This window comes from Condylostylus longicornis, unplaced genomic scaffold (assembly GCF_029603195.1).
Source record: "Condylostylus longicornis isolate FDR11 unplaced genomic scaffold, ASM2960319v2 ptg000038l, whole genome shotgun sequence".
Classification (NCBI taxonomy): domain Eukaryota; kingdom Metazoa; phylum Arthropoda; class Insecta; order Diptera; family Dolichopodidae; genus Condylostylus; species Condylostylus longicornis.
Genome location: NW_026578007.1, coordinates 13,441,246 through 13,462,921, shown reverse-complemented (window position 1 = coordinate 13,462,921; position 21,676 = coordinate 13,441,246). Strand labels below are relative to the sequence as shown.

At 22.8% G+C, this 21,676-nt stretch overlaps 1 protein-coding gene across 1 annotated transcript in view; it reads right to left on the bottom strand.

Moving 5' to 3' along the window:
* Positions 1–19,594, bottom strand: part of LOC129608962 (uncharacterized) — an 84,348-nt gene extending 64,754 nt beyond the window's left edge. Inside the window, exon 1 of the mRNA XM_055520768.1 lies at positions 19,549–19,594. Coding sequence (XP_055376743.1) covers positions 19,549–19,587 — 39 coding nt within the window. The 5' untranslated portion in view covers positions 19,588–19,594. The remainder of the gene's footprint in view (positions 1–19,548) is intronic.
* Positions 19,595–21,676: the final 2,082 nt, after the last annotated feature.

The window sequence follows — 21,676 nt, the reverse complement described above, 5'->3', positions numbered from 1 at the left end:
TTATACTCGTATACATAACTGTTATAAATTCCTCCCTACGTTTCTACAAATTAAAAAAAAAATTTAATTTTTAATATTGCAAAACTTATTCCATATTTACATATTATATTATACATGATATATGTAATGAGAGAACGAATACTATTTTACTATTATTTCCTATGATGCCGGCAATGTTCTGATAGTTTCTACCCCACTTTCACAGATTTTGACTTACAAATTTTGCTACATAAATTTTAAATTATGCTGTTCCTTTCTGTCTTACCCGTTTTCTTCTATCTCATTTCTCTACTGTGATATAAAGTGTTAAATTTGGTCAGTATACCACATTTTTTTTCAAAATTTTTAATTTTTTTTATTTATAGAGCACAATTTGTGTGAAAAAAATTAGAAAAATTTTATACTTTTTCTATGGCGATAATAATTATAATTCAAAATTGAAATATTTAGAAATATTTAACAGTAGAGCGAAATACGAAAATTGTTCGAAATTCTAAATTGCTTCATAACACAAGAAATTTTTCATATAATACAAAATACAAGACAACAAAGCAAATCCAAATTTAGCTGTACAGTTTTTAACACTTTAAATTTAATAATATAATATAGGAATGAAGAATGTTATTATTTGAATGAATATAAATTTCCTCAATAACGGTTCGAAACTTGTAGTATTCGCGCCTAAAATTATGCATTTTTCTCAATTGTTTTATTATGCTTTCAAATAGAGATAAATAAAGTTGGGTCAAACCAATGGTTTGTATTGTAGCACTTTTCCCTTCAACAAGTGAAAATTCTGCTTTTAAATACAGTCTATGCATACCTATCACACTATTAAAATTATTTTCATTCATATTTAACTATTTCCAGGATTGCATATATTTAGGATGATGCATTCATGCAATCTTTGAAATAAAGCAAAAATTAATATAAAGAGGGGTTAACATAATGCTCGATTTTAAGGGTTAATTGTGTGAGTTAAGAAATATAATTATATTTTTTAATGTCACGGAATTTACCGCTAGCTTTTTATGTTTATAGAAATTTGAAAACGTTTGCGGTTTTGGAAATATAAGGCGCCAAAAATTCAAATTTTACAAATTTCAAGAGGCGATAACTTGAGAGGGGGTGGAGATGGAAAAAAATTTTCTTCTAACGAAATGAACTATTTGTTAATGTGTATAAGCCCCTAAAATTTCAAGCTTCTACAGGCTCGGGTCTAGAAGAAAAACGAAATCAAAAATTTGGAAAAAAGGGACTTTAGATAACGGTAAATTTGAACGGCCATTTTGTTTTTCTAAAGTTTAGCTATAGTATATCGCGCTAGGGGAAGTAAGCCGCTGCCTTTATGCGTTTGCAAAATTTCAAAAATGCTTATGGTTTCATTGCAACAAATAGTTAAAAATGTCCATTTTTAAGGTTTTGGGGGGGTATAACTTCTAGAGGGGGGAGATAGGTAAAAATTTTGTTCTACGGAAATAAGTTTCTAGTAAAGATCTATGTACATACAAAATTTCAGCTTTCTATCTTCAAGGGTGTAGAAGTTTTGTAAACAGACACACGGACAGACGGACGGACGGACGGACAGAGTGAAACTAATATGCACTTTTTTTCAAAAATTTTTTGGAAAAGTGCTAAAAACGATAATTGTAGTGCGTATTCGCATTTGGAATTATATATCGCCGGGATAAAATAAATTAATCTTAAATAATTTCAAAACTGATATACTTTACACATAATATATGTTTAAAATTTAATAAAAAGAAACAGGATATAAATTTACAAAAAAAAAAATTAACACAAAATAATTTTTGAATATCAATTTCGATAATGTCTCTAAAATTATTTTAAAAATTCATTACGAAAACATACATAAATGTTAATTTATTCCTAAAAATTCTGTTCTATAAGTACCAACTATATATATATAAATAGCAAATGATCCATATAAATTAAAATTTTTATTACTTGTTTTTAAAAGTACATAAATTAAAATAGTTGAAATTTAGTACTTTCTATTTTTAAAAATATTATTTCATATACTTTTCTATTAATATTATTAAGTGATTTTAATAGTCAAAGTTTTATTTTACATAATATTAGCACCCATTATTGTTGATCATTGTAGTATAAGAGATGCCGTGAAAATTTGAAACTGTGGTTATAAGTTAAGGCTTTTAAGACAATGATTTTCAAGTAAATTTGGTCTAGATTTCAATTTTAAATTTGGTTTAATTTCAATTTATTTTTTTTTAATTGGAATGAAGTATATTAATCGGATTCTAGCAGTATAAATATAATTTTTTTTACTTCTCTTAAATATAACTATAACGTAAATGACCTAAAATAATTTTGCTGTTTTAATTTAATTTTTTTGGAAAAAGATTGTAAATTTCCAAAAATTCAGTAATTCATAATAAAATTAGGAATTATTGAGCCCAATTAATAAAGGTTTTCCTTGTAACCACATAAATCTGTTCATTAAAATTTCAAATGACAAATCGCAACCACATTAAACCGGCATCATTTATAATTTATTCGTATAACGTATATTTTATGTTTTATGTAAACACATTTCAAAAAAAAAGAAAAAAAAAAGAACCAATTGCATGTTACAAGCATGTAATAATGGTTAATTTTAATTTATTTGGTTTAAAAAAAAAAAAACAATAAATATGTGTAAATAAAGTGAGAAAGAAATAATAAAAATAACTTTTAAAACATAATGACCAATAATCAGAACACACAAATACCCACAAAAGGATTTGAAATAAAACAGAAGAAAGAAGGAGAACGAAATCAAAAAACGTGCTTACCAAAATGAATCCAAGCAACTTAAAGAATGAGTAACATTCATAAAAAGAACAAGAAGCAAAAGAATATGAGAATAAGCAAATATTTTTCATAATATAATATTGTATAGGTATGTTATTGTTTTATGAATACGAATTATAAATTTTTAATTGAACTAAAATTATTGTCTCACTCTTCTACTTAAAACAAGTCCCCCATTGAAAAATTTATTTTGAGGCATTTATGTAGCACACATACTTCTGCTACAAAGCGATAAAATTTTCTTTCTCGCTTTTTAGATTTTAATATTCATGCCCCATGTTTGAAATTATCAAAAATGTAATTGTGCGGACAGGATTTGTTTAACTCCCACTTGTTGTAAGCGACTATGTTTTATAATGAAATGAGCCTTTTTTTTTTAATGAAATACTGGGGATTCACATATCACGTTAATACACTTTTTTTTTTGTAAAAAAATATATAAAGCTGTTATACATCCATGTTAAGAGAATTTTTTATTTCTAATATAACCCTAACTAAAAAGATAATTTTAATTTTATTAAGATTTTATTGTGTATCATAATTTTTTTTTTTTAGGAAAACAAGCAGTTTAATTATAAGTATTCAAATATAACAAAGATGACAACATTCTTAACACATTACTGACCGAGCGGAGAAATCTCCCTATTTTGAAGAATGTCAGTAAACGACCGATCAGGGAGATTTCTCTATTATAAAAAATGTTAGTGTACGATCGATCGGGGAAATCTCAACGTTTATTGTTTACAAATGCGTAATTGTTGTTTATAATTGAGAATTTAATTAGTTGTCGCATGTCAAACATTTTTTTTATAACAGAGAGCATGTGAGAAACATAAAATAAATACTGCGAATACGCTCAATGCATACACTTGTTTAAAAGCCCAAAATCATACTCAATAGTCTATTAATGATAAAATAAAGATTACAGTCGATCAGACCAATTAGTTTCTTTTATTTTTCAGTTAGATTAATTATAAAATTAATAGCATAATCAATAAATTAGACCAGTAATTATATTATCGTAATTAAAAAATTTTTTAATGTTAATTCTTCCTTTTTATAGAAATTAAAAAAAACTAAAAATTTTTGAAAAATATAGCTGCCTAATATTCCAATATTCCATTATCCCAATATTCCAAAAATTTAAGAGGATACAATAAGTCAAAACCGAATTTTTCTAAATTTTCTATGAAATTCTCTGAAATAAGCATTAATTTTTAATCTAAATTAATAAGCATTAATGAAATACACCCCTGTCTATATAGAATAGAATATATGGAACACCTCGTAATATTATTAAGGATGCTAATTTCATAACGACTTTCAATTAATTCATTAAAATCATTCATTTTTTTTATTTTCTATTATTTTCTATTTATCACAATATATAAACTATATAGTGCTTGTACATATCGTATATATGTCCTATAAAATCATATATGAAAATCATACCGAAGAGAAACAATATAAAATAACATAAAAGAGATTTCGAATTCAATAACATATTTGAGCTTATATATACGTATGTTATATATATCACCATATGTACATATATTTATAGTATGTAATATATATTAATAACATACAAATATATTAATATCTACGTACATTGTATATATGTATATATGAAATACCTAACATTTTAACTGATTATGATCCACCATATCCTCGTTTAATTCACAAAAAGAACACCCAATGAATACGTAATTGTGGTAGCAAAAATTTTGTATAAAAACCTACCGTTTTCTTATTCAACTATTGAGTAATTCAAACATCGTTGACCTGGTGGATACTATTAATTTTTTTTTTTTTTGTTTTTTTCTCTATATATTTTATATTCAAAAGTTTTAGAATAATTCATAAATCAATTAATAATTTTTTTTTTCTTAAATTATTTTTTGCTTTTCATTCCGTTTATAGACAAAAAGTCTAGTTTTAAATAATATTACTTTGAATATAGCCGACAATAATATTCACAAAAAAAAATTAAAAAAGGAAACAAGATTTTAAAAATAAGGAAACGAACAAAAACACAAAAAAAAACGAAATATTAAAAGTGCTTAAAAAAATTAATGGTGTTTCAATATTAAAAATAAATAAAGATTTATTAAGGTTAAATATAAAAGATTTAAAAATATTTAAAATTAAATAATTTAAATAATAAAAAATTTATACATTAGCACGCTTTCATTCACCACCATTTAAGTGTAAAGAACAAATAAAGTAAAACAGAAAACAAGAATAAGGATTAATAAATTTTACAAAATGAAATTGAATAGCATTATTTTAATCCTTGTTAATTTTATTCTGATCACAACATCAGCTTTACCATCAAGTAAGCAAAATTATTTTTTTTTTTTTTTTTAATTTTTTCATATATATTTATAGTTATTTTTTAATGAATATTTAAGGATATTAATTGTAGTAGATTATATGTACGAGTATGTACATATATCGTAAGTATATATTGTAATTAATTGAGTTTTAATATGGTATATATATATTTCGTTAATATTTAATACTTCGTTAATATCTTTAATATATAATTAAAATGAAAGCTTATATTCGAATATATAAGTGCATATAGAAAAAAATAAAGGATATAAAATTTGTATAATTACGTTTTAATTTATTAATATTTTTATTTTTTTATTAAAATTGGATTTAATTAACTTCATTTCTGATTGAAATTATTCTAAAAATAATTTAAATTTGAAATTAATTAAATATAATTTATGTAGGAGATTTGTGAATAGAATCAATATGTTATTATCGTAAATATTTAATGAATTAATTTTAATAATCTGTAATAATCGATTCTTAGAACGCGTTCGATACTAATATTTTCGTGTTTAATCTTTTTTAATTCATGAACAAGTTATATTTATTTCTTTATATCTGTGGTAATTATAATTAATAAATAATTATAGAATTTCTTGAACATTTAATAATTTCGTAAACATGTTTTATATAATCGATTTTTCATTCTCTATTAATAATCGAATTTATATTTGAGTTAAAAAACTCACAATATCAAATAATTCTCATTATAATTTTGAGTGACAGATTAATTTAAAACATTTGCGAGTTATTATAGTTTTAGCTACCGATGAGCTAAGTATTGACAAGAAGACTGAATTATTTTTATAAATTATGGCAATTACCAAAATAATTAAATTTAAAATGTTGCTATTTGAAATTTATTTAAAATAATTTGAATTGAAATTAATGATAATAAGTCAAGTTGTTCTTAATTTCTTTGCGCGTCACATCGTTGCTCAGAATTTTAAATAAATTTTATATATTTTTTTGGTTTATAATATTCGATAAATGATTTTCTATCAATATTTTGTTTGTTTTTCTCGATTAATTTGAATAAATTTACAATTTATTTAATTTAATTTTTTTTTATTTATTAAAATATAAACATTTTGTTGGAGCTTATTATTTTATTTTGTCTTAATTGATTAATCTATTCAAATGAATTATCGAAAAAAGAAAAATTTATAATCACGACAAAAAAAAATTCAGATAGATTTCAATTATTCTTTCGAAAATAATTAATTTTCGATGTCAAGCACGAGTTAAGATAGTTGAAATTAATTTAAAAATTCAATATAATTGGGTATTTATTGGATAATAATTAAAGATTTTGTAATTAACATGAATTATTTCTTAATTTGAGCTATATGGAAAAGTTAAATCGAAATAGAAATATTGAAATAGTTGGTTATTCACTAAATTTTCGATATATTTAAGATGAATAGTAGGAATTTAGTTGGAATGTTTGGAATTCAGTAAAAAACTACTTATTCTTTAATATTTTCATTTTTTTAAATCTAAAAAGCAGGAAAATTCAATGAAAATCTTTTTTGTTTCTCTTATAGAGATTTTCTATTATACTGGTGCGAGATCAGCTCCGTATAGAAATGGTATGATGTACATTAGATACATGCAACCACAATATAGAAATGTTGCTGCAGGTGGTGTTGCAGCTTATTCATCAGGTGATACTTTAGCAACTGGCACTTTTGTTAATCGTAAGTTTTTTTTTTTTAATTTTCTCCTTTTATCTGTATAAAATTATTTGATTTAATAATATTAATTTTTTTGTTATTGTTTTTTAAGCTGCCGTTGATTGTGATGATGAAAAACATGTTGAAACATTTGCAGCACGTGTTGATTTAAATGGACAAAAAGATAGAACAACATCTATTGCTGAAGCATATCCACCTCCATTACAAGAAAATGTACCAGTTGTCAATGGTAATGTCGACGATTTTGAAGAACAACATGCTGTTATTAGTGAAAATGGTCAATCTGAAGAACAACAACCAATAACAGTTGAATTAGAAGAAGAAACAGAACCAGAAATTCCACAAGAAGAACCACAATTAGAAATACTTTCAAATCGAAAAGATCGTACCGGTAGTGGATTTAATCATCATGTAAATGTTGATCAAGTTGATGATTCAGAACATTTCTTACCATCTACAACAATTGGATATTCTGAAAATGAAATTACTATTAAAAATGATATAACAACAGCTGTTACACCAACAATTCTTGCACCAGCTGTACCCGCTGTACCACTTGTTCCCGTAAAACCTATTGTAGTTAAACCAAATCGTCCAAAATTGGTACCAGCACCACCAAAGAAAAAAATTCAAGTACGTTTAGATTCAGCAGCTGTTGCAGATGATGCAGAAGAAGAAGAAGAACAAATTTATACACATTATAATCGTAATCCAATTGTTCCAAAACCAGTATATTTACCAAATAGAGGAGCACCACCACGTCCTTCTTATGAATCAAAACCAGTATATGAAACATCAAATGAATATGGTGGCGGTAATGGTGGTGTCAGCTATGCTGTTAGTCAAAGTAATAATAAAAGAAAAAATGAACCAGCACAACAATCTGGACAATCATTTTTCCCAGTATATTTTGGTGGTGATACTGGTGGTAGTGCTATTGCTATTGCTAACAGTTATAGTACTGGTGAAGGTGGTTCAGCTACAAGTCATGCAATTGCATATGGAAATCCTTCTGCAAGTCAATTACGTCACAAGAAAGTTCATAGAACTTCACCAATTAAACGTCAATAATTTAAATAAAAATTTTTAACAAACTTTTTGATTTTATTGATTTTTTAGAATCTTTTTTTATTTCTTATACAAAAAAAAAAAAATATTATGTAAAAAGAAAATTTATTAATTTTATTAAAATGTGATTTAAAAAATTTTCACATTCAAGGTATCGCAACATTTTGCTCCAGTTTTATAATAGAATTATTTTTTTTTATACCGTTTAATGTTTTGTAATAATAAATTAATTTAAAATAAATAAAATTGGTAAAAATATTAAAACAATATTTGATTACGTTTGGATAACGATAACAACCTATTAATCTCGAAGACCTAATTCGCTTATGTCCAAAGTCACATCAACCTCAATATATTCCTTAACCGTGCAATTATCACCTTATCCTTAGAATAAAAAAATAAATATTAACTTATATACTATAGCCTAGTAAGACAAATTTTTGAATAAAATTTGAATAAAAATGAAGATAACCATTTTAAATATTTTGAAAGACTTCCGATTTTTCGTGCCAGTTCATTAATGCCATCAATTTGTTATAATATAAAAATATCGATTATAATTATATAATTATAATCGATATAAATAATGCCATCAATTTGTTGAAAACACTTGTTGAAATTCAATTTGTTTTTATATTTTAATCGCATACATACTTTTCATAGTCATTTAAAGTCAACTCAAAAAAATATGCTTAGAAAATGTTTTAAAATTTGAGCAAAAATATGTTTTTGCCTGTAAGTATGCAATTTTTAAAAAATTTGATTGCGTTCAATTGTGTTCATAACTTAAGAAGAGCTCCTCTTTTTAAAAAAATACGGAATATTTGAGGATGTGAATGGAAAAAAGCTCGTATGTGCTAAAAGTTTTTTGTAAATAAAATTAATAAAATTATTATTGTCGGTTTTAATTTCTATACATCTATATATTATAAATATTTGATTTATATTTCATTTTAAGAGTTACTCTATATGCACGGAAATAAGCATGTACAACTAAACAAAATCAACTATACTGGGTGGTATAGATTAGTTTATTGCTAGAATACAATGGAAATCTCATACTAAAAAATATAATTCAATTATTCGATAGAGTTTTATTTCTGAAGAAATTATTACACAGCATTGATCTGTAAAAATCAATTAAAAAAAAAATTGTATTAAATAATTTCGCAGTTGAATTAAAATTATTGGTCATCTTTCGAACTTTAATTACTTATGTTCCCGCTGAATATTAATTAACAATAACTATTACTTTCTAAATTTGAAGAAAAATATAATTACATAACTCTATATCTTACTATATGGCGTTTATTTTTGGAAAAATTTCTAATATCGAATTAAAAATTAAAGCCAAAATTAAAATTTTAAATATCTACATGTATGTGTATATTATGAGTATACTATATTATATGAGTGCTATGGGTGCTTAATTAAATATTTCTAAAAAATTTTACTGTTTCTCTTTAATAGTTCTTTATTTTTTCCAGTTTAACCATAGTTTCATAAAGATTAACATAATAATATTATAAAAAATAACATTTATGGTGCACACTTGTATCAAATTTATAAGGTGTACGTGATTTGTATAGCATAATAATATTTGTATATATTATATACGTGATATTTAAAATTTTCGAAATTTATTTCAATATTTTCTCTATATTGTAGACTAGAAAAATTTTTAACTAAATTAAAATGTTAAATTTTCTAATAAAATTATTTATTTATAAAAGTATAATAAAAAATGAATTAATTTCAAATTGAATGATCATGTTAAATAAGATTGATTTCAACTATAAATTTCGAACATGAATTAAATATTTAAATAATTATATTTAAATAAATTTAAATTTAAATAAATATTTAAATAAATAGGAAACGTTCTAAAATATTAATTAAGCCGGTTTAAATATTTTGTTTTTATTGTATAAAATAAAATAATTTTATATTTTAGTACTAGATTTACTTGGAACAACTTTTCTCAAACTGTTATACAATATTGTATAACAGTTTTTATATACATATTTTTTATATATATATATACAGAAAAATTTGAGTTTTAAATTCAAAAATTATGGGAGTTGCACAAATGAGAACGAACTTCAAAACAAGTTAATAAAGATAAGCAATTAGCTTACAGAATTTGCAATTGCTTTAAAAGACTAAGAAATCACTATTACTGTAATACGACGGAAAAATAATTAAGATTCTCTTACAGCTTAAGTATTCTTTTTGTTTATATGTAATATATGCTACGTGAATTCGTTTAGACTGTTATATGCTCCTACTTTCTCATGTCAATAAATTTACAGAAAATGTGATAGAAAATTCTTCAATATTTCAAATTTCCCTTTTCGTATTCAAATTTTTTTTTTAAAATAAAATTGTGAAAAAAGTTTAAGTAACTCTGGTTTAGAATTTATTTAATTTTTTGTTTTTAGAAATAATTATTTGTATTTTTTATAACAATTTATTATTCAAAACATGAAATTATAAGAAAACACGGCAACAAAATGAAAGGAGTTAAAATTAAAATGTAAAAGAAAAATTTTTTTTTTGAAAATAAGAAACGCACTTGAAAAAAAAAATTGACAGAAAAAAAATTTTTTTTTTTATAATTTGACTTAAAAAATACGGTGTAAGAATAAAATTATCCGTAATGAATAAATCATATTGGAATGGCGCTCGTATCGTTAAAAAGATAAATAAAAGATTGTAAACATTATATAGGAAATTTAGATTTTAATCGGATATTAAAACGTCATTAAATTGTTGATTACATTGGGAATATTAAGTGTCTCTTAAATTCTTCATATACAAGAAATTATAAATGATAAATTGAAAAATAATAATAAGATTAAAATAATAAATTTTATTTTATTTATTTAAATAATTATTACGCTTATGTAGGTAGTTATATATAAATTTTGTTTTATTTTATTTATTATTAGTATTCATTATAAGTTAAATGTCATTATGTCATTTTAATTCAATATTTTATAATCATACAGAAAAATAATACGATATATCATATTGAAAATGTTAAATTAACCCCTTTATTTATTATTGTTAACCCCTTTGCTTATTATATACGTATACGTATATTTACTTGTATATGTATAGTAGATATTTCCGGATTAAATGCAACTATATAATTGTATATAAAATTAATTGATATTGAATTTTATGTATAGAACATTGTCTATGAGCTGACACAATATTTTGTTTACGTATTTAAAATTTGAATTTGTTTAAATTTTATATTGTGAGTATAATAAATCAAATCGCAGGATATGTGTTCTTAATTCTTAATTTAGAATCTTTAATTTTCAAATAATTTTTTGTGTTTTCATAATATATTTTAAGAGAGTTCTAGCATTTATAATGAATAAATATGAATTAAAGTGAAATATTTTAATTTATTTAATTACATACACGAAATATACGATATACACTGTAAAAAATATTAATAAGTATATTTGATGTTAAAAAGTTGTTACCAAAATTAATTTTAGTGTATTATGTTAAATATTTATAAAATAAAGTTGTAATACTTAGAAAGGTGTAAGTAGCTTCTTTCTCTTATTATTTTAAATTATAAACTGTTATACTCAAAAGATGAGCACACTTTAGGTACAATACATTGTTTCAAATTTTTGTTTTATTTTTTTTAGTAATTTCCGGTAAAATTATAATTGAATTGGGAACCTTTTGAATGAATAAGTTGTGAATTTAATTTCTTTGCTATTATACCAGTTTTGTTTGTTAATTGCGATATGGAATTGGGTATATTAAGTGGTTCCCTCATGACGTAAAATAAAATGTTTTTTTTTTTTTTAAATGTAAAAAATGTAATGTTTTAAAATAGGGAGAAAATTCTGTTAACTTTTAACTGACGAGGTGGTGGTAAATTTTACACATTCAGCTTTTTCTTTTGTGATTACTCCATTATATTTCTTTCTTACACTTTCATATTCTCTATTATTATATGTTAATATTGTTATCATGCGAAACACACTTACGGAGAAATTAGAAGAGAGGTGTACTAATTACTACCACCACGACTAATATGTTATAAAATTTTACCTCGTAGCTTAAAGGTTAATCTCTCATTTAAAGCATATAATAATCATTTAAAGCATATTGCCTAATATTAGGCTAGAATCGCCTACTATTGCATACGTTTCAGTCTATATGGAGTGTTTTTTTTTTGATAATCACACATATACCAACACATTTTGGTCTCAATTCATAAGCATAACAAGTTTTACATTTTAATTTTAAATTAAAATTAAATTTGTTTACAAAATTTATTAAATAAAAGGATTACTTTGTATAATATAAGATTTTTTAATTATATTACAAAATTTTTTCTTTTTTTTTTATACATAAATGAGCATTTATTACTTTGTAATATTTGTTTATTTTGTTATATTAAAAAAAGAATGAGTTTCTTTTAAAAAAATTAAAAAAGTAATTTGTATTAAAAAAGTTTTTAACATGAGCAATTACAAATTATTGTTTAATCTGCATCAGATATTAATTTTGGGTATAGAAATTGTTATACGAGTATACATAAAATATGTTATTATACTCGTATCTGTGCTATCTGTACTGATGATTGAATGTAACTACTCACTTACAAAGCTTGTAAGGGTGTAGTTGCATTCATTCATCAATTCCTCGCTATTTTTGCGGTTTGTGGGTATAATAAAGGTATAATAAAGGCAAATAAAATTATTTAGAAAAGTTATTGGAAAAATTTTTATTTGCAATAAGACTAACTTCGAAAGGCGGTGTTTCGTACTATAATGCTATACAAAACTATAAAATGTAATTTTAATTTCTTAATTATCAAAATATTTTAAGGTTTTGTATCAATTGATTTCAGTAGTGCTTTACTTACTACAATGAATCCAAGTCATTGCACAATGTGTGTGTACCAAGTCATTGCACAATGTGTGTATACCAAGTACTAGAATTAAATTTAAAGGGATTAAGTTATTTCGAGTAAATGAAGTCATTACTGCAGCCAACTAACATCTTTACCTTTTTTGCATTTTAAGTTCATACCTTTATTAATTTGTTAGATATTTTGCTTGAAATTTCATTGAAATTGAAAAAATAAATTGCGAAAAAAACTTTTAGGGTTTTCTAACAAAATAACTTTGAATTTGACTTTGAGATATGAGTACTTGAAAATCTAATAAGAAGGATACAAATTTACACTTTTACAAATTTATAAATCATCTTAAAAAGTTCTGCCCTATCACCATAGAAATTAATATGTACAATTTGATACCAATATGTTTTCATTATTAAAAAAATTTATGATGCACGGACTACTTGGGGGGTGTTGTTATATTGCATACACCATAATATTATTGTAGGAATTCATTTTTATGAATTCAAATTTTGTTCCTTGTTTCATATTTTATTTTATTTTTTAAAATTTTCATTTACAAATAAATATTATGAAACTATATAAGTAATTCATTTAATTGAAACAATTTTTTTCTTTTATTTTGCTATTTTTTAATATTTTTTTCTGCTAGTTTCTACTTTTTTTTTCATTTACATTTAATATTTAATTTCAATGTAACTATTTTGTAAATGTGGGAAACAAAAATAAAAAAAATTTCCAACTTTATCTTATTGTAACAAAAATTGTATTACAAATTATATAAAGAAAAAAAAAATGTTATACAATAGAAGAAATGTAAAAATATTTATTTCCTATATATATGAAACAGAATTGTACATTGAAATTGTAAAATACAAACTCAGACATAAAATCCAAAAAAAAAATTTTACAACCACTTTTAACATTTCAGTTTTACATTTCTCTCTTTACTCTTTCAACTTCAAGCGCATTTATTTGTTTAATATTATTTCCTAACGTCCCTCCTCCTTCACTATCCTTTTTATTTTCCCAATGTAAAAACAAAAATTTCAAAATGTCGACTTCACTATAGTAACAATATTGCAAATTATATTAAAAAAAAAAAATGATGATTTTTTTAACATGGTTTTTCTCTTTTCGTTTTCACACTAAAATATCCTTTGAATGTAAACTTTAATAAGAAAAATTGTACAATGGAAGAGTATAAAAACTAAAATGTAATAAAATAAATAGAAATAAGTATAAAATTAAAAAAGAAAAGTTATTTTGTATATTAAAAAGATTTTTCAATTTTATAATTTAATTTTGTTGCAACAAATTCAGTTAAAATTACAAATACATAGTTAGTTATAAATAGGATCGTCATTGCGAGGCAAGAAGTGCTCAAAAAATATAAAAGACTCAATATTAAAAGGATTGTCATTGCATAATAACTCATTTCTAACGTCTATAATGTCAGCGAGGCAAGAAGTGCTCAAAAAATATAAAAGACTCAATATTAAAAATATTGGATATTCAAAAAATTTAAATTAAGAATTAAAAAATACGATAATATTCGCTCAGATAGATAAAAATAGCTTTTGAAATATTAATACTGAAATTAATACTTTAATATTTGTATGACACCCTAAATATATGCAATTTTTTTTTATGTAATTTTTGTTATATAAGAATTATTACATACGCATAACGATTTTCTAAACATTGCATTAAATAGTTACGTATAACAGTTAAGTATAACAGTTATTTATATTCATATTATTTTATTTTAAATAGTTATGTATAACAGTTAAGTATAACAATTATTTAATAGAAAAAAATTAGTTTAAGAAATCTTTTCTATTTATTTAATTTTGTGTGAGTAATGAGTAATCGGTAAATATGCGATAATATGGAATATATAGGTGAATTATATTTGCATATAACAAAATTTGCAAGATGGCGAGCACAATAAAATAATAAAAGAGGGAATATTAAGAAAAACCTTTTCGTTCTCTAAATTCGTTTCAATTAAAATCGAAATATGGCAAAAATAAAAGTATCTAAAATAATGCTAACAATTTTTTAGTATTGAGCGACTTTTGACAGTATACAATGACAGTCCAATATTTGTAATGTTAGCGAAAATATACTTATTATTCTACTTATTTTCAGTATTTTTTTCATCCGTAATTTGTTCTTTCTTAAAATTTTTGTACTGAAATCTCGTAATATTATGTGGAAAACAAAGCAATCACAATGTTAATGATCACAGTGTTGTCACTATTAGAAAAACATTTATGAGTTAAATTTAAAAATAAACAAACAGACAAATTCTTGACGATTGAAAAATTTATGAATATAAAATTAAAAAAATTGTTGAATAGAAAAATTAACTTACCCTACGTAATCTTTTACATAAATCTGTTATGTTATAATACATACAATTGTGTTATGTTAAAATTTTATTTATAATGTTGTTAAAATATAAAAAAGCAACAGCATAAATAAGTATAACAGACAACAGTATATATTAAGTATTTTAATATTTTCATTTCAAAAAATTAAAAATTGAGAAAAATTGACTTGTTTTCTTATACAATAGTTCTGCATATTTTCTTGAAAATTTTTTCTATCTCATGAAAAATTTTATCATATTTATTTTTTCCAATTTCATTTTTTACAAAAAAAAATATTATAAGTTCCAAAAATTTAAAAATAGAATAATTCTTATCTCTTTTAGTTAATTTTGTTTTCTCTTGTAAAGAAAATTTGTACACATAAAGTTATCAAACACACAAAAATTTTCTTCCCATAAAAATGTTACATTCTTATTTGAGACAACAAAAATAACGAAGTTAAATAAAATAAAGTCGAAGAAAATCTGGGAAGGAACGCGTCTAAATATTTAGAAAATTTTAATTTAAAAAGCTTGAAAATCACGTTAAAAAAATAAAAGTATAAAGGAAATATGAGAAATTTTTTAGCAAAGATTGTTTTTTATCACTCCTTTAAAATAAATCCTTTTTTTTTGGCTTTTCTCACATAGTTTAAGAAAATACATGAATGTCTGTAGGTGAATATTCTAATTTCCCTTATTATAATTTTTTCTTAACATTTTGGCTTAATATTTTCTTACATAATATAAATAAAGAATAAATAATGTAAAAGTGAAAAAGTATAACATGAAAAATTATTCTTGATTTTTAATGAAATAAAATTTTATATATGGTATACATTAAACGTTTATAATGTTTGTTTGAGGTTATACACTTAATTAGATAATACTATAATTTAGTATGTGATATATTTACAGTTAATATTATATTTTTTTTACAAATTAACAGTAATAACATGTAGTTGTATTAATTTTATTTATTATTCATTTCTTATAAGAACTGGACTCGAACCAGTGTTCCACCGTTTTCTAGACGGAAGCTCTACCATTTGATGTGTAAAGGTATGAAGAAATTGCATTCAAATATTACTTTATACAATAGCCAATATGTTTGCATGGTACTGTTTAATCTAATTAAACAGCAACATACAATAGTCTTTTTGAAATACACAATCACAAGGACATATACTCGTATATAAATAGGATTTTACCTGTTACACTAATGTAAAAATTAACAATGATAACAAGAATAAATAATGGAAATTAGTTCATATAACTGCAGAACAGATAGATGACGTAATCAAAGGAACGAGTCAAGACAGAAAAATTAAAAAAATTTGGTTTAGTATAAGATCTTAAGGTATTTTTTTCTTCTTGTAAATTTTTATTAGAAAATTAAATTATTTTAATTTTGTTAAAAATATCGCTATATGCATATTGAATGAAAATAAATATGTAGGTCTGTCATACACGCAAGACAAATTAATTTTATAAAAATTTTATATTTAAAGACAAAAGCTGCAATTTAATTTTAATTCAACATTCTTGGACAAAAATTCGAATTAAAAACACTTTGACTACTTTTCGTCTCTTCTCAATTCGTTGGTTTAATTAACCTTTAACGTGATGATAATTTAAAGGTTGTTTTACACGAATCAAATTTTACGCATATCAATTTAATTCAGCTTTCTAAACAAAAACGTGGAGAACTCTTAATTCGAAAATGAATTGATGGGCAAAGGGAGCTATTGGCTTAATTTAAGCAAAAAATAATGTTAATTACTTAAAATAATATTCTATTGCTAACAATTTATCTTATGCTAATTTATTATGAAGACAAAGGTTATATTTCACTTAAAAAAAATTTAAATAATCTAATAAAATTAAAGTATTTAATACAATTTCCGAGCAACCAATTTTTTTTCTGAGAGATCCTGTATCCTGTAAAACTAAATTTTTGTTTTCTTATTGTAAATATGTATGTACTATCGATGTATATACTATTATTCTACTAATTTACCTACATTATCGTTCTATTAATTTATATTTTCAATTATAATATAAAATCTCTTGAGCTTCCCACTGGAGTATGTATAGAACCTATAAAATTAGTGATTAAAGGGTAAATACTATAGGGTCCCCATAATATTTACAACAAAATAAATAATATTATTGAATACAGTTTTAAATTATATTTGCCCAACATTAATTTAAAATCAAATTTTACTCAATTGAATTGAGAATTCCAATAAAAATTTCATATCAATGCAACAAGTTTCAGGAAGGATCAATTGAAATATTTAAAAACAAGTGTTTTTACTATGATAGATTACAATTTTAATTATTTTATTTCTATTTTATTATTATTAAATTATTTATAGAAGAAGTTTACATTTCTCTTACTCGAAAAGTCAAAAAATTAAATTTTAACTTTGATTACTTTTCTTATATTTTTTAACTTAAACTTTTAATTATGATGGCTGTGGTGATGATAAAAAAAAAATTTAAATCAAATAAGAATTTTTTTTTTATTTTGTATTGCTTTACATGTATTTTATAAAAAACATGAAAAAGATTAAGGAAAGAGAAAAGCAATATAAAATTTTCAGTATATCATTGGAAAATTCTTGTGGTTTTTCTTTTTATATCTAATTAAAATTTTCCTTTAAAGTTTTCTTATATTATGTTGGTATATGTGTTATGGTGTTCTTAGTTTTATAAAAGTTGCTAAATAAGTGTATATAAAGTTAACAATTTGTATAGCTACTTGGAGAAGTTTTTCTATTTTTATAAAAATAATTGTTTAGTTTCTACTTGAGACAAAATTTATTTAATTTTTTCGATCTCAAATATTTAAGTATATTAAAAATAAAATTAAATTTTATAGTTTATAATATTTTGCATTTATATGCGAATGCAGACCTTTTAATGGTAAAATTTTCATAATGAAGTGTTGTAAGTGTATAACAGAAAATATGCCTGGAATTTAGAGGTAATCACTTTGGATTCTGTGCGATTTTAATGAAAGAAACTTGGTTTAATGAGAAAGAAAGTCTACTTTAAGAAAATTAAGATTAAATTTTGAATTAAATGCAAAGCAAAAACGAAAAAAAATGGTAACTTAAAAAAATAAAGTATTTTAACTAAATTTTGATTATTATTTTGGTATAATTACAACTTTATATTTGAAATTACAAAATTGGGAAAATTTCTGCCTACGTATTATTTATATTTTTACTCTATTGTGATATACATATAGCTGATTTGTGACATATATATAAAATTTAGCTAGATTTTATGACTATATTTTTACTTGGCCTTGTGATATTCTTCGTATGAATACATGACAAACAAGACATTTCGAAAATTTCTGCGTATCATTGAAAATTTACTTCAATATTATCACTGTTTCTGCAACAGGACATACTCGTATTCATGTAATGAACATATGCCACTGTTAGGTTTTTTGTTTGTGCAGTAATAGAATATTGCTGTAATAGCTAAAATATATGCTGACAATTTGGTAAATTTATATAGCTATCTTTTTCTGGTATAAAATTTGGAATAAGAATACTTAAGTCATGTTACATAGTATTGACTGAAGTAAATAATTGTGAAAACAATAAAACTTTATGATGCATCGGTAATAATAATATATTGTCCAAAAACGACTTCTATTATTTAACAGCAAGAGATAAAAAATAACAACTAATGTTAAGAATTCAGAGCCATGAAACATGACAGAATAATTTATTTTCTCACATTATCCTGATTTCTATCAGTTAAACATTAGCATGCAAAATTAAAGCAGATGTGGTAATATTTTTTTGAATGTATGCAAAATTCAAATAGAATAAAATTAGAAAGTTATCAAATTCGACTTGGACGGTATTTGTTTATAACTACTGGACTATTTCAGTAGTATGAACTAATTTTTGATTTAAGGTTGTCCTTAAAAAAATTAAAAATAAATGCGAAGGATATTATCAGATAAATTTAAATAAATAAATATTTAATAATAAATTTAAATATTTAAAATTAATAATCATAATACCCGTCCTTTTACAATAATTCTAAAAATAGTCTTTCTAAAAATAGTGTTTATTTTATATTTTATTTGAAACTAAAAGCTAAATTTAACCTATTATAATTTATTTTAATAATAATTTATGGCTATTTGCCTAATCTCTAATAACAATCCTCTAAAATGCTAGTAAAAATACATCTGCCTGATACTAAAAAAATATTATCCCTTTCGTGCAGGTTACTCGTAGGGTAGGAATGTGGAAAATTATAAATTATTTTAAGAATTTTGTGCAGCTACTTACGATGACACTTAACACAATTGTGCCGAACTGGTGCGCCATAATAAAGTATAGCCTGAAATATGACCTTAAATATTATCAATTTTTTTTTTTTAAATGATAATTTGGATAATTTGGAATTCTTATTAATGAAGGCGTACAAAATTCGTAATAAACGTATGGACTATAAATGTGATATGATTTTGAAAGGTTAATTTTCTATCAATTATAACACCTTAATATTTTCATAATAAATTCTATAAAAAATAAATTTGAATTCTATAAATGCCTTTAGTATCGAAATAATTCAAATTTTAAACATAATTCAAATGAGAGTATTGTTCATTAAAAATTAGTGCTTCTTCAAATATAGTGTCCAATATTTACCATATTTTTTTAAATAAAAGAGCTTACGAGCTTTCAATTCTGGATATTGGTTTTTTTTTTGTGAACAAAAAGCTTAATTGCAAAAGAAAAGATCAGAAGCATAAAGCTCAGCTTTAATTGTTTGTCATCCTAAAGGTATGCAAAATTTATTTAACAAAGATGTTATTGTAAATGGAAAGTTTAAGAATTTTTGCTATTGAATATTCTTTTATATCATATATTGAAAAGCATTCAATTAAATAAAACTATGAATAAAATTTGTTCTCTTTACTTGAAATTCGAATTTTTACAAGATCAGTTCAATAATTTCTCTCTTAAATAATTTGTATTTTAAATAAAATGTCATCTAAAATGTTGTAAAACTAGATTTTAATTTACATTCATGCCAAAAAAAAAAAATGTGCTGTTACATAAGCCTTGTTCATTAGTTTAATCAGTTTTGTGTCTGTGCAAAATTTATTATCTATTTTGTACTTTTTAAATAATTTATGATTGTGCCAATTTTTATTCTAAATTTTTTTTAAATTGCATAAGTACATACTATGCATATACAGTTGCCAAATTATGGTTTATTAATTAATATCTTTTTTCTTATGATTTATTTTTGTTTTCTCGTGAACTTTTCACATAAAAAATTAAAAAAATTTTGAAAATTATTCAAAAAATTATGGTTAATAAATTTAAAGATAAGAAAAATGTAATTATCCTTTTCCTTTTTTTTTTAATTTTATGATTAATTAATTATAAGATTTTTTTTATAAAAGATTAACAAAAATTGAAAGTAGAAAAATAAAATTTTATGTTCAATTAAGAAAATGTTAATGTAAGAAATTTGTAAATGGAAAGTTTATTTGTGTCCAAATTTTCTTCAAGAATTGCTCTCGCTCATATTTGTTATAAATTTACAATTAATTTTTTTCAATATTCTCATTGAAATTGAGCTATATTAATTAAATAGACTACTATGAGTTGAATGAGTTATAATAATTTATTCATAAAATTTGCTTATGCAGTCTGATAAATTGCATTAATGAGCTAGATGAAAGATTATATTAAAGTCCAATTAGCTACAAATTAAATCCAAATAAAATGAACGCGTTATTAAAGTGTGTATCATTGCATCTTACCGGCATAGTTATAAAATTAAATTTTGTTATTAAATGTGAAATATTTTCAATATTTCATAATTTATACATTCCGAATTGAGACAAATATTTGTAATGGAAAGAAAATTTTTATAATTTACTTTTGTACTTTTCTGGGGTAAAATGTTTTTAAAACTCTAAACTCGTAAAAATTTACAAGTCCTTCCTCAATTTATAAATTCAATAAATTGATGAGATGTTCCATAATTTTTCGAAATCCGCATAAATAATTAAAAGACAATATAATTATTAAATTTTTCATGAAATTTTACTTTTATCTGGTTATCTGGTTGTTACTGAATTTTTTGCAAAATTTTTAAAATTAAAATCGGAAAATTGGTGAAGTATTATGCGGCTTGTTAAAAAATTTCTAAATTCGTTGAGTCATTCAAATGATAAACGTAATTAAAATTACATACAAAGCAATTTAACAATTTAATTTTACTTTTAATAAATTCAATGTGATTCGTTTTCTCCCAAAATATTAATGTTACGTATAGATATTAAATTTAATGCTTGAATTTTCCCCCAAAATATTTATATACATACTCGTATAGTTATCAAGATTAATATTTAAGTAGCTTCCCAGGGCAGTGTTTAAATATTTAAATATTTTGATA